Source organism: Neovison vison, chromosome 6 (genome assembly GCF_020171115.1).
Source record: "Neovison vison isolate M4711 chromosome 6, ASM_NN_V1, whole genome shotgun sequence".
Taxonomy (NCBI): Eukaryota; Metazoa; Chordata; class Mammalia; order Carnivora; family Mustelidae; genus Neogale; species Neogale vison.
The window spans coordinates 192,465,721-192,479,585 of NC_058096.1; the positions used below are offsets into that span (position 1 = coordinate 192,465,721).

The following is a 13,865-nucleotide window of genomic DNA, read 5'->3' on the forward strand; positions in this document are numbered from 1 at the left end:
AAAAAGTCCCAGATCTTGACTAGCCCCAGAGCTTCTCGACATGATGGGGACCTTCATGGGGCAGGAGGGCAGGGTAGCAAGGCTGCGGGACAGTTTCAGAACCTTGAGCCTGCTCGTGACTCGGGCTCCGGACTGCGGCACCTTTGGTCAGCTCTTTTGGCTTCAGTAGAAACTCACGTTCTCCAGCCCCGAGCCCGCTGGTGCGCCAGTGCAGGCCAGTGCTGTAAAGCCGAGTGGGAACAGGTGTCAGGAGAAGTCTGGGGCGCGGGCTGCAGAAATCCCACGGGGCAGGGGCGACGTCCCCCCATGACCCTCTCTGTGTCTGTCCAGGTTCGATATTGCAACTCACTGGATGAAGAAGAGAAGAGGGAGCTGAAGCTCTTCAGCAACCAGAGGAAACGTGAAAACTTGGGCCGCGGGAATGTCCGGCCCTTCCCCGTCACGATGACGGGGGCCATCTGTGAACAGGTGAGCGTGGAGTCCGGGGTGCGGGGCGGGATCGCGCCGGCGTCGCGTCATGCATGGCCGGTCCTTCAACAGCGGTATCCTGCAGCGCCTACGGGGGCGGGGGGGGAGGACCCCGTTCCTGCTCTGGGCGATACAGCAGTGAACAAAAGATGTGAAAGCTGTTGAAAGATTTTGATTGTCCTCCTGAGGAGGTCCATTCTAGGGGAAACAGTCAAACAGTAAAATAAAGAGGAAAAAATACAGCAGGGAAGGAGGCTGCAAACCCTGGGGGGGTGTGGGGAGCTCGGGATTTCCAGGAAGGTGGCCAGGCAAGGCTGCACTTTGATGGTGGGGTCTCTGGGGGTGCCTGGGGGTGCTCAGTCAGTAAGCGTCTGCCTTCAGCTCAGGTCCTGATCTCAGGGTCCTGGGATCGAGTCCTACGTCAGGGGGAGGCAGGGGGGTGTCTCTGCTCAGCGGGGAGTCTGTTTCTTCCTCTCTCTCTGCCCCTCCCCACCTCGTGCTCCCTCTGGCTTGCGTTCACTCTGAAATAAATAAATAAATGAAATCTTAAAAAAAGAAGAAGGTGGCCTCTGAGCAAAGGCTTCAGGGATGGAGGGAGTGGGTCCTGCAGATCTCAGTGGGCGGAGGGAACAGGCGGCTCAAAGGCTCGGAGGCAGAAGCGTTTCTATTGTGTTCCGGGACCAACACATGGGCGATGGTGGCACAGAAGAGGGAGTGGAGGGAGGGAGGAAGGCCATGAAAGCAGAGTGTGTGGAGGGCCAGTTGTGTTCACCACGGGAAGGAGATGGGAAGCCGTCTGAGGGATTTAAGCATAGGAATGACATGATGGATTTATGGCCTAAAATGAGTCCTTTAAATCTGAGAGGCAGGGCGGGGGGCTCGTGGTGGGTAGGGAGGGAAAAAATGAAATAAGATGAGACCAAGACCGGAGAGGGAGACAAACCATAAGAGATTCTTAATCTCAGGAAACAAACTGAGGGTTGCTGGGGGTTGGGAGGTGGGGGTAGAATGGTTGGCTTATGGACTTTGGGGTGGGTATGTGCAATGGTGAGTGCTAAGAAGTGTGTAAACCTGGCGATTCACAGACCTGTACCCCTGGGGCAAATAATACATTATATGTTCATTAAAAGGAAATAAATAAATAAATAATGAGTCCTTTAGAAAATGAAATTTGCCTGGACCATGGCATCCACCCAGGGCCACTTAAAGAGGTGGTAAATGGTCATCCTGGGTTTGAGGGTTCTTTAGGGAAATGCATGCATTCCCCCTCGCATCCTCCCCAGGGCCTCACTGAGCTGGGTCTGGGGGCGGTTTTTCCCACTACTCTCCTGCAGAGCACTCAGGGCCCAGGGGCGGAGGGTTTTCAAGAAAGGTGGACAGGCAGCCTGCCTGGGTTCTCCCTGCCCCTCCTCTCAGCCATCCCTCTGGCCCTGCTCTTGGCTTTGCTGCTCTTTGAAAAGCCTCGTCCAGCTCCCGAAGCTCTCTAGGAAACCACTCGGATGCTGACGATGTGGAAGCTGCCTCAGTGAGAAGTAGAGCTACTCCCTGCGGGGAGTGGGTGCCGTTCTGTGGCCCTTCTTTGAGATTTCAGAGGCATTTGGCGGGGGGTGGAGATGCTCCCTAGTAGGGGGAGCACAGGACCAGAGGCTGGGAAGCGGGGTCTTCACCTCTGATACTCACCCTTGAGATGTACGTGGTCAGTGGTTGAGCTGTGAGATTCGGGAAACAAAAAAAAGGAGGGGAGCATCTGGGTGGCTCAGTCGGTTGGACGGCCAATTCTTTATTTCAGTTCAGGTCATGACCTCAGGCTCCTGGGATCGAGCCCCACATCAGGCTCTTACAGTCACTGGGAGTCTGCGTGAGGATCGTCTCTCCCTCTGCCTCTGTCCCTCACCTGCCCACATTCTCAGTCTCTCTCTCTCAAAATAAATAAATAAATATTTTTTAAAAATGGGCCACCTGGGTGGCTCAGTGGGTTAAGTGTCCAACTCTTGGTTTCAACTCAGATGTGATCTCAGGGTTGTGAGATCGAGCCCAGCATTAGGCTCCCTGCTCAGTGAGAAATCTGCTTGAGTTTCTCTCTCCCTTTGCCTCTGTCCTTACCTCCCCGCCCCCGACTCTGTCTCTCTAAAATAAATAAGTAAATCCTTTTAAAAAATACTTAACAGCAGTTTAAAAAATAAATTAAAATTTAAAAAAAAAAAAAAAAGGAAAGAAAAGAAAATATGTGAGATTCGGTGTCCTCATATCAGGAATTCTGCCCTTCTGAGATCGGTCTCCTGGAACCAGCTCAGCTGCATTCTCTTAAGGACAAAGGAAGGTCGGACATTTCGTGTGCAGGTATCAAAAGTTGTGTACAACAGTGACAAGAGCACGGAGGCAGAGAAGTTTGATTCATGTCTCTGCCCGACGACCTTGCCCCTATTCTTTTTCCTCCATTTTGTCATCTGCGAAATGCCTCCATCATGGAATTAAGGTGAGGATTCCCTTACCTTATTCTGTTATTCTGTATCGTTAAAGCAATTGAACAAGGAGGCCTTGACACGGAGATGTCTCTGATACCTTCATTACCTACATGAGCAAACCAAAACCCAAGCCAAAGGCAGTGTCTTAGTATTGAGAAAATAACACTGAAGACTAACCAATCGCCAACAGGCAACTAAGTTTTCTCAAATAAGGCGACCACGTAAGCTGCAGCTAGTCAAATAATTACCTTGCTTTGCCCCCTGGCCCCCATCTTCTCTCTAAGCATCTCCCTCCTAGCTCCAGGTAGGTGAAGGCCTCCTAACCACCTTCCTTTGGGCAGTGCCTGACTTAAATCTGTATTTGCTCAAATAAACCCTTGAAATTTGTAATGTGCTTCAGTTCATCTGTTACCACGGCCCTATCCCAGGTCTACTGATGTTCTAAAAGGCAAGTGTTGTACTTTGGGTTAACAGTGTCTTTCTTTTGTCTGGTCACTGCCTGAATGAGCTCCCAGAGACCATTCCGTGAGACCTTGACTCCATTTCCTATGAATCATGTAATCCCTTATGATGGCTGTGGTGTGGGGAAGGTTTGAAGGTATCTTTTCTACCCTTTAGACAATGTCCCCGAAGCCAGCCACTCACGGAGGGCCGAGTAACTAGATTCTCAGCCCGTGAACCTCATGGCCAAGCAGAGAGCCTTTAAATAAATAAACATTCATTTATTTAAATACACCATGGTCAGCAGAGAGCCTTTCCCTGGACCCACCATCTCACACTTGACTCCTCCCCTCCGAGGCCCAACCTCAGCTATAACGTGGGATATCAGAGATGCTGCCCTGTTCCTTTCTGCTTTGGGAGAGGAACTTGGAACATGAGAGAGATGACAGGAAAGGGGGAGAGAAGCCCCTTCCCTAGCGTGGCCTTAGAAGTGGTACCTTTTCAGTCAAGACTAGGCAAAAAGATGTTAGAGAAATCAGACTGCAAACATGCCTGAAAAGCTTTGGGGAAATTGTTAAAGTACTTTTATGAGCACACTCCCTCTCCCATCTTTTTTTTTCTTTTTTTTAAATTAATGTATAATGCATTATTTGGCCCAGGGGTACAGGTCTGTGAATCATCAGGATTACATAGTTCACAGCACTTCCCATAGCACATACCCCTCCCCAATGTCCATCACCCAGCCCACCCCTCCCTACCCCCCAACCCCCAGCAACTCTCAGTCTCTTTCCTGAGATTTAGAGTCTCTTATGGTTTGTTTCCCTCCCAATCCCATCTTGTTTCATTTTTTCCCTCCCTTCCTCCCATGACCCCCCTGCGCCTCTCAAATTCCTCATATCAGTAAGATCATATGATAATTGTCTTTCTTTGACTGACTTATTTCCCTTAGCATAATACCCTCTAGTTCCATCCCTATTGTTGCAAATGGCAAGATTTCATTTCTTTTGATGGCTGCATAGTATCCCGTTGCATATATCAATCACATCTTCTTTATTCTTTTTAAGATTTTATTTGTTTATTTGACAGAGAGAGAGTGAGCATAAGCAGGGGGAGGGGCAGAGGCAGAGGGAGGAGAAACAGACTTCTGCTGAGCAGGGAACCCAATGTGGGACTCGATCTCAGGACCTTGTGATCATGACCTGAGCTGAAGGCAGACGCTTTACTCACTGAGCCACCCAGGCGTCCCTCTCTCTCCCATCTTTTTTTTTTTCTTTTAAGATTTTATTTATTTGATAGAGAGAGCACAAGCAGGGGGAGGGGCAGAGGCAGAGGGAGAAGGAGAAGCAGACTTAATGTTGGGCAGGGAACCCAATGCGGGATTCAATTCCAGAACCCTGGGTCATGACCTGAGCTGAAGACAGCTGCTTAACAGACTGAGCCACCCGGGAGCCCCTCCCTTTCCCATGGTACAGCACCCTTCTTGCAACCCTCCCCTCCACCCCCCAACTCCTCCTGGTGTTAAACTTGGGCTGTGCCCCAGGATGGAGTTGGGAGCTTCTAGAAGATATGGACACCTTCAGCCCCAGTCGGTTTGCCCCATGCCTGTAGAGCTCCAGTTTTCTGACTTTCCCACCTTGTAAGTCCTGATTTTCTCAGCGACTTTTATTTGTCTTCCTTGGAAGGAGGAAGAGTGGGAGGGAGGGCAAGCAAAACCTGCCCTGCCATGTACCTAAGGCAGGCAGCACAGTGACCAGCCCTCGGTGGGAGCGGTGGGCTCTTATCTTCTATGCGTGACCCCGGAGAGGCAGAGAGGGGGATGATGTCTGGACTGACCTGTCTGCTTGCCTTGCAGTGCGGAGGCCAGATTAACGGCGGGGACATCGCCGTGTTTGCGTCGCGCGCTGGCCACGGTGTCTGCTGGCACCCGCCGTGTTTCATCTGCACCGTCTGCAACGAGCTGCTGGTGGATCTGATCTACTTTTACCAAGACGGGAAGATCTACTGTGGCCGGCACCACGCTGAGTGCCTGAAGCCACGCTGCGCAGCCTGCGATGAGGTCAGAGCACGCTGCGGGCGGGGTGGGGGGGCGGGGTGGGAGGGGCCAGCTCCGCCCATCGCCCCTCGGTCCTGCCATAGGCCCCTCTTGGTCCTGTGTTCTTCTGCACGGAGGGAAACCACGGGCTGGTCTACCTTCTTGTATTAAGCCTCACTGGAGAAACCCCAGCCCTCCCTGGCTGCTGGCCCGTCTGGAAGTGGCTGTGTCCTGGGCATCCAGGCCGGCACTAGGGCAGTTCCAAACTCTCCAAGAAAGGCACTGGGCAGCTTTAAACTTTAGATTTCAGCCGGGAAGTAATCTTCAGTCATGGTGTGGCCCTGAAGTTTTAAAATAGTTGGGATTCCTGAGCTCCCATGGGACAGAGTGTTGAGAAGAGGGACATTTGGTGCCACAATTTAGTGTCCCCATGATTTACAAACGTTCTGATGGGGATTCAGGAGGCAGGTGCATACGCCCTTAGGAGAGAGCCCTGCTCTGAGAGGTACTTGAATTTGCTACCCCAGGTCACAAAGAGGACTAGAACCCCCAAGCCTGTGCCTGGTGTTTTCTCCCACCAGGAGCACACCCAGGTATGACCTTTAAGCCGCAGAAAGAGAATAGCTGTTTTAGCTTCAAATGTTTGGAGCTTATATTCCTGTAAAAAGTTAAAAAAAAAAAGAAAAGTTTGGAGGAGAAAAGAGAATATTCTAAACCTGACCACTTTTATGGGAATAATAATTCCTTCTGCACAGAGTGTATTTCTGGTTCCATCTGACCCTGCAAATGGTGGTGTGGGCTTCTGCAAAGCAGCATTCTCCTTTCTCAGCCACAGCCCACTCCTACCTGCCTAGGGAGGGTTCGCTTTTTTAGGAGGAAGTTGGCTAGCCTTAACTAATTTGGATTCTAATGCTGTTGGTGATGTTCTGGAGAGACCCTCTAGATGGTTATTTGGGAAACCGAATTCAGTTCCACTGGGATTCAAGCAGCCACTTTACCTTCCTGCCTCAGTTTCTACCTCTGGAAATTAGTGCTCCTAATACTTTATTGTTATCTAATGGCAAATAGAATATGATGATTGAGGTGTCTTGAAATTTTTGTTTATTGAGATATAATTCACCTAGCATAATGTTCACCTTTCTTAGGTGTCCAGTTTGGTGGGTTTTAGTATATTCATAAAGTTGTGTAACTCTCCCTGCTGGCTAATCGCAGGACCTTTTTATCACCCCAAAAGAAACTTTGTATCTATTAGCAGCCTCTTCCCTTCTCCCCCTTTCTCCAGCCCCTGGCAGCCACTAATCTGTTCTCTGTCTCTGAATTTACATATTCTGGGCATTTTACATAAGTGGAATCAGACAATGTGTGATCTTTTCTGGACGTGGTCTTTCACGTGGTGTAATGTTTTTGGGGTTAATCCACACTGTAGTGTATGGGTATATTATTCCTTCCCAAGGCTGAGTAATATTCAGTCACGTGTATAGGTCATGTTAGGTAGAGGCAGTTAATGGACATTTAAGTTCTTTCCACTTTTTGAAGATTATGATCAGTGCTGCTATGAACGTTCATATGCAGGTTTTTGTGTGGACATATATTTTCTGTTTCCTTGAGTATATACATGGGCATGGAATTGCTGGGTCACGTGGTAATTCTGTGCCCAAGTTGAGGGAATGCAGACTTTCTTTCAGAGAAGCTATGGTAGTGGTAGTGGGTGCAAAGTGGTATCACGTTATGGTTCTTTTTGTTTGTTTGTTTGCTTTAAATTTTATTTAATTTTATTTTCGGTGTTCCAAAATTCATTGTTTATGCACCACACCCAGCGCTCCATGCAATACGTGCCCTCCTTGATACCCACCACATTATGGGTTGTTGTTTTTTTTAAAAGATTTTATTTATTTATTTGTCAGAGAGAGAGAGAGAGAGAGAGCAAACACACAGGCAGACAGAGTGGCAGAGGGAGAAGCAGGCTCCCTACGGAACAAGGAGCCCGATGTGGGACTTGATCCCAGGACGCTAGGATCATGACCTGAGCCGAAGGCAGCCACTTAACAAACTGAGCCACCCAGGTGTCCCCCACATTATGGTTTTGATATGTCTGTCCCAGATGGGTAATAACGTTGAGCATCTTTTCATGTGTTTATTGGCTATGTGTATCTTCTTTTTTTGGAGAACTATGTATTCCAATCCTCTGCCGGTTTTTTTGTTTGTTTGTTTTAATTGAGCGATTTTTCTTTCTATTCTGGAGTTGCTTGCATATTCTGGATACTAGTTCAGACTGGATCCTAGGTGTCAGATGCACGCTTTGCAACTATTTTCTCTCATTTTGTGGTTACAGTTTCATTTTCTTGACGTTCTTTGAAGCACAGAAGTGTTTAGTTCCGATGAGGTCCAATTTACCTTTTTTTTTTTTCTTTTGTTGTTTACATTTGCAATGGCATAGCTGAGGAAACTATTGCCTAATCCAGGCACACACTTGTGTTTTCTTGTAAGCATTATAGTTTATGGCTCCTTTGGTCTCTGATCTCTTTTGAATGAGTTTTTGTATATGACTCGGATTCGTTCTTTTGCATGTGGTGACGAAGCTGTCCCAGCCACATTTGTTGAAAAGACCGTTCCTTCCCCCACTGGATGTCCTTGGCATCTTTGTTGATTATCAGTTGGCCATAAATGTTTGGGTTTGTTTCTGGACTTTCAGTTCTCTTCTGTTGATCTCTATGTCAGTTCTTATACCAGGACCACACTGCCTGGATTACTACGGTTTGTAGTCAGCTTTGAAGTCCATGCTTTGAAATTTAAAAAGTCTATAGGAGAGGTCAAAACACAAATGCTTCCTAGGGCAAGACAGGTTGTGTACAAGAAGGTGACTCATTTTAAGACAGCAATGAGTGGTGAAAGATAGGACCAAACTGGAGAACTGACCACTCATCTAGAAGCAGGAGTCCTCCTTCTCAAATACTTTGTTTTCAACTAAGAAACCAGGAGCTTAAGTGTTAAAATAACATTTCCTATTTTTAAAAAGATGTTGCATCAGCCAAATAAGACATGGACGTGCTGTCCAAAGTGCCCACGAGCCATTGGTGTCTGGTCTTGCTTTTTATTCTTCAGGGTAGAACTTTATTTCTCTTATTAAAATGTGGTTCAGTTAGTATCTGTCCAGACCAAAAACTGTGGTTAATTGTGCTTTAGGCAAATCCCAGGGAGCTCACTGATAGAGATGTAGGACAGGACATATACAGATAGATTTTTTAATTGAGTAAATTGTGAGAAAGTCTTGTTTTCCCATCCTTCTAGTTTGGGGTGCCTGTAAGCTCTTCTCCATTAAAGTGCATTCTCCTGGCTGGGTGTTAACCACTGATCCTTTGGCTTCCCCATCTCTAGATCATCTTTGCAGACGAATGCACAGAAGCTGAGGGGCGGCACTGGCACATGAAACACTTCTGCTGCTTCGAGTGCGAGACGGTGCTTGGCGGCCAGCGCTACATCATGAAGGAGGGAAGGCCCTACTGTTGCCACTGCTTTGAGTCCTTGTATGCAGAATATTGCGACACCTGTGCGCAGCACATAGGTGAGGCGATGTTTGGTGCTTAGCTTAATCCTGCTGTGACTGGGTCTCCTCAGTGTCTGGTGTAGTTAGAAGCCCTTTGGCTCTCACCTCATACTGGCTTAAGCGAAAAAAAAAAGGGGGGGGATTTCTTGGCTCACGTTTCCAGAAAGGCCAAGGAGTGGGCTTGCTTCAGGTATGGATGGTTCAAGGGTTTAAAGTCTGGAGGTCTTTTTATCCTTTGTGTCTCAGCACTGCTTGCCTTCTGTTGGCATTGGTAAAAATCAAGCTGCTTTCACATGCTGGCTAATTATACAGAGCCTTAGCACTTGCATTCTCAAAAGGAGTGGAGCCACGTCTGTCCGAGTATCCAAATCAGTTCCTCCAAATACAAACCTTAGCATCCCTGGTTTGGTCACGGGTTTCACCCTAGAAATAAGAGAAGAGGGTATTTCGGTTGGTCTGCCTGAGTCATAGGCCCACCCCCAACATGGGGTTATGTGATGTACAGCTCCCCTACCCGGGGGAGGGGGAGAGGTCCCAGAAGGAAACTCCGAGGGAAAATGTAAACAGATGTCTTCCACAGTCTCCTTGGAAAACTTGAAGATCAGCAGAGGGAGGAACCAGCATAGTCCTCTTGGTAGGAAGGGGTTGTCAAGTAAACCAAATGGTTTCTGGCAAGCATGTCCTAAAAAAAATCAGCTAAAGCTGACCCAGCCGAATACAAAGCAAGAGAACCTGAAATAGCTCATAAGCCATAAACTCCCCCAAAGAAGCAGCAGATCTGAGGCGATGGACATCATTTTCCCTTCGCAAAGAACGGATTTGTTCAACCCTTCAGCGATCTTCCAGACCAGGCTGTGTCTGTGGCTTCTTCATCCAACCTGCCTGTTGTGGCACCTTGAGAAGGAGCCACCCTTTAAAAAGGAAAAGAAAGAGTTGGCAGGGGGTGACTGTTGGAGAGGCCAGCAGCCTGCTCTTCCCGCGGCTTGTGCCCTTCCAAGAAATCTGCTCAGAAGCCGCCAGCTTCTTGCCCCTGGTTGGGAGATGTGGAAGTAATCGTCTGGGAGCCCATGTTGCCCCAAGTCAAGGATTTTATCAGGAACCAAAAGAAGGCACATGGCCTCTCCGCCTCGTCAGAAGTGATACATTCTGATGAAAACCTAGCTAGTCTTTAGGAGAGCTTTGGGAGCTGCTAAAAATCACAGCTTTGCAGACCACGCACCTACTGTGTGCTCAGGAGTCCTTTGTGGTCCAGCAGTCTGTCCCCCAGAATCAGGCCTGCTTCTAGGAGGCCTTTCGGGGTTGGAGTCCTTGCCCGGGGCCTGGGTGATCATCAGATTCACCTCCCCCTGCAGCCCTGACAGCCTCACCCTCTCACGGCCTAATGCCTCAACCAAGGGCCCACTGGCTTTCCTTTCTCACAAGATCAAAACAAGGAAACGGACTTGCTTTGATGCTAAGAGTTGGGAAATGGGGAGCTCTCTGTGGACAGGTGGCTGGCCACGTGAGGAAGGCCAGGTGGGCTATGTCGGAAGGGGGAGGGGGAAATTGTGCCGGTCCCAAAGCCAGCCTCCCTGTGCATGGATTCTGGGTCCACCAGTAGGCATCGAGGGTACGGACTCTCTCCTGCCACCACAACACCCCCCTTCTCGCTAGTGTTGCTGTTTCTCCTGTCCCTTTCCACTGAGGCTTCAAAGCCTTTCCAGAAACTGCCACTTAGAATTTGCTCAGCAACTTGGAAGAGAGAAAAATCTGTCTGTCACCACAGCAGGTCCGCCTCAGAAAGCCCCTCTGTCTTCTTCTCTTTCTCTCCCCTTCTAGCTGTTCACCACTTTGATCGGCACTGCCTTCTCCTGCCTTGTAAATCCATAAAAAAGCATCAGTGTTTTGCCAGAGAGGGGGACCTCTGTGGCCTGCAGTGTTATCACTGCTGTAGTTCAAATGTGGTCCCTGGTTGGTTTCTCCCTTCATCTACTTTTCTGTGAAACCTCATTTTCCTGCAACAGTGAAAGGGTGTGCTGTGTATACCCTGCATACCACTATCTCCTGGTGCTTTGCTCTGACCATATTACACAAATATTCCATATTTATACAGCCACTCAGAGTGGACCGTGCATCAGGCGGCCGTTGCCAGGGCAACGGTACTTTTGCCTGCGCATCGCCGAGTAAACAGTCCTATAAACAGACCGAGGCTAGAGCAGCAGTAGACACACACACCCTCCGAGAAGGGCTTACAGAGCTTAGAGGGGGGGATTAAAAAGGAACGCTTAGATGTGGAACAGCACAGCCCTTTTCCAGATGTTTTGAGTTCAGAACCAGTTCAAAGGACCGTCTGACATCAGGGATGTTGCTCAGGGACCGCATTGCATGGCCTCTGGGGCCGTTCTGTCTGTCACCTGCCTCCCCTCTGCTCGCCTCACCTCACCCCAGCCCAGCCTTCTGCAAGGCCGCGTCCCCACTACTGGGGCCCCACTGCCACACTGGAGCACAGCTTCCTTGCAGAAGCTCGGAGAGGCAGCTGGTGGGGGACAAACCCGGGAACCAGGCTTCCTGTGTGCCTCTGATGGGGAGCAGGGAAGGCTGCCGCTGCTGGGGATGCTGGGCAGCGGGGGTGGGGGGGTGAGCGCAGCCCTGTGCAGGGGAGGGCGGGGAAGACGGAGCCAGCCCCAGAGCCTTTCCTGGACTGCACCCGGGCAGTGGCCCTCGGAGCAGAAGGGGAGCTGGGCATCAGGAGGTAATGAAAATAGGAGAAAAAGAGCAGTGACAGTAGTTGGCAGATACAGGTCTAAGCCCGTCTGCGCATGAACTCACAACAGCCCTGGGAAGCCAGACCTGTTGTCATGCCCGTGTTGCCACAGAGGGCACTGAGGCACAGAGAGATCAAGCCACTTGCTTAGGGTCACACAGCCACCGGGCCGAGATCAGACCCTGGGCGGATGCGCTTCGGCAGCTGTGTCACAGCCGGCTGGAATGGGGTGCAGCCGGGGTGGGAACCTTCTTCCTCGGACTCCTCACTGACTCCTGAAGCCTCCCTCTGCAGGACTCCAGACCTCGCAGCCCGCCCTGCTTCCTCCCAGGAGCCTTGGGACAAAGTGTGGATGGAGCCGCAGCTCTGGGTCCCCTAATTCTGGTGCTCAGATAAGAAGGCATGAATTTCCACAGTGGCCACTTTGCCTTCGAGTGGCCTTTGTGGCACTCCTGTCCCTCTGAAAGTCCCCTCTTCGTCCCTAGGGCCAGACTCCCAAATCAGCCAAGACCCCTTAATTTGGGGCAGAGCTCAATAGAGAGAGCCTTGTGCCTCTCTCTCCCTGGGCTCCAGGGACCTGAAGGTAGGGGCGGGGAGCAGAGGAGGCCAGGACAGATGCTTTTGCCCTTTGTTCTTGTCCTTCTCTTTAGAAGTAGTTCTCCAGTTTCTCATTTACTACCTCTCTAGACACAGCTATCAAGGTGATTCCTGGAAGGTCCGGGTTGCGGACTGTTAGCCCCTAAAGGTGGAGGTTCAACACTAGAACTCCATTTCTGGGAAGATTTTTATTATCAGAAATCAGGAGTCTTGCACAGGTCCCCTTCCATTCTATAGTACTTGCATGAGACTGCATGCCCCATAGGATCCCCCTACAGGAACGGGTCCCCCCACCCCCCCACATCCAGACTTCCATCCTACCAGCTTAGCAACTGCTGTCTAAAGAGCGCCTTGCTGAGATAGTGACCTAGGGAGGCACTCTAGGGGAGCCCACGTAATTCTCCTGTCGGACTAGTGTAGGAATTAGATCCACTCTGAAAGCAGCCACCAGGTTGGGCAATACAGTTTTTTACTGGTTGGTACTAGGTCCAGGCATGGCTTTAGCCCTGCCCAAAGCTCATGGCCCAATGGTGGCAAGAAGTTGGTGGCCCCCAGAGAGATTGAGTCCTGGAACCAGCAGGGGGCAGAAGAGATGCTGAGAAGCAAGAGCCCTTGGGCCTCTGGAAGGTTCCAGCAGGGCAGGTGTAACAAGAATATGCAAACCAGGGACAGCCCTTGCATGGGGAGCAAGTGTGTTTCTTCCTTCCCTGGTGACATTAAGCAAAAGGTGGATTGCTTATGGAGGCTGCTTTTGATGAACCACACCCAGGTTTTTCCTTACCAAGTGTTGAAATCCATTTTTATGTTTTCCACTGAACTGTTAACAGTGATATTTTTTCATCTGAAGGGGGGGACAGTTTGGGCTTCAGGTTATCCATTCACTCTATAAAGAGACCCTCCAATATGTCAGGCCATGTTCCTGGACGTGCCACAGAAAATTAAGGACCCTGTTGTCCTAGAGCTTCCCTTGCAGTGGGGGAGAGAATTAATAAGCAGAGGCACACATGTAGTTGTGTGTTGTCAAGCAGGGCTCTTGCTCTGAAGAAAAATATGGCAGGTCAGGGTGAAGAGCCGTGGAGAACATGCTATCAGATGTGTAGGGAGACTTCTCTAAGGAGTTGGCATTGGAGCAGACCCCCAGGGAGAGTGAAAAGGAAATGTTAGTTTCTCAGTTAGGAGCAGGACTTCCGGGTACAGATCTCACCCGAGATTCCTAATTGCATTGAGTGAGGCAAGTTACTTAGCCCTCCTGTACCTCCGTTTTCCCATCTGAGAAATGGAAACCCATTAGAAACCTACCTCCTACAGTGGCGGAGTTAAGTGACTTTACGTATATGCAGAGCACTTAGAGCAGTTCTGTATCTTGTGTTAGTAACATGATGATAATTTTGTCTGGGAGAATCTGTCCCAGGCAGAAGGATGCATGGACAGGCCATTTTGATCTAGTTTTTTCTCTGCTTGGAGCAAATGAGTTCAGAAGCAGCTGACTGGTAGAACAAGGGGGTTCTCATAAAGGGACGTGACTACAATCTATGTGAGGCCCTGATTATTGATTTATAATTATTTTATTCTGTT

General features: G+C 49.6%; 1 protein-coding gene across 4 annotated transcripts in view; it reads left to right on the forward strand.

Annotated features, from left to right (window-relative positions):
- PRICKLE2 (prickle planar cell polarity protein 2) overlaps positions 1 to 13,865 on the forward strand; it is a 322,178-nt gene that overhangs the window by 267,208 nt on the left and 41,105 nt on the right. For all 4 annotated transcript variants that reach the window (XM_044253230.1, XM_044253232.1, XM_044253233.1 and 1 more), the window contains 3 exons: positions 331 to 468; positions 5,227 to 5,430; positions 8,782 to 8,968. In XM_044253230.1, the coding sequence (XP_044109165.1) occupies positions 331 to 468; positions 5,227 to 5,430; positions 8,782 to 8,968 (529 nt within the window). The remainder of the gene's footprint in view (positions 1 to 330; positions 469 to 5,226; positions 5,431 to 8,781; positions 8,969 to 13,865) is intronic.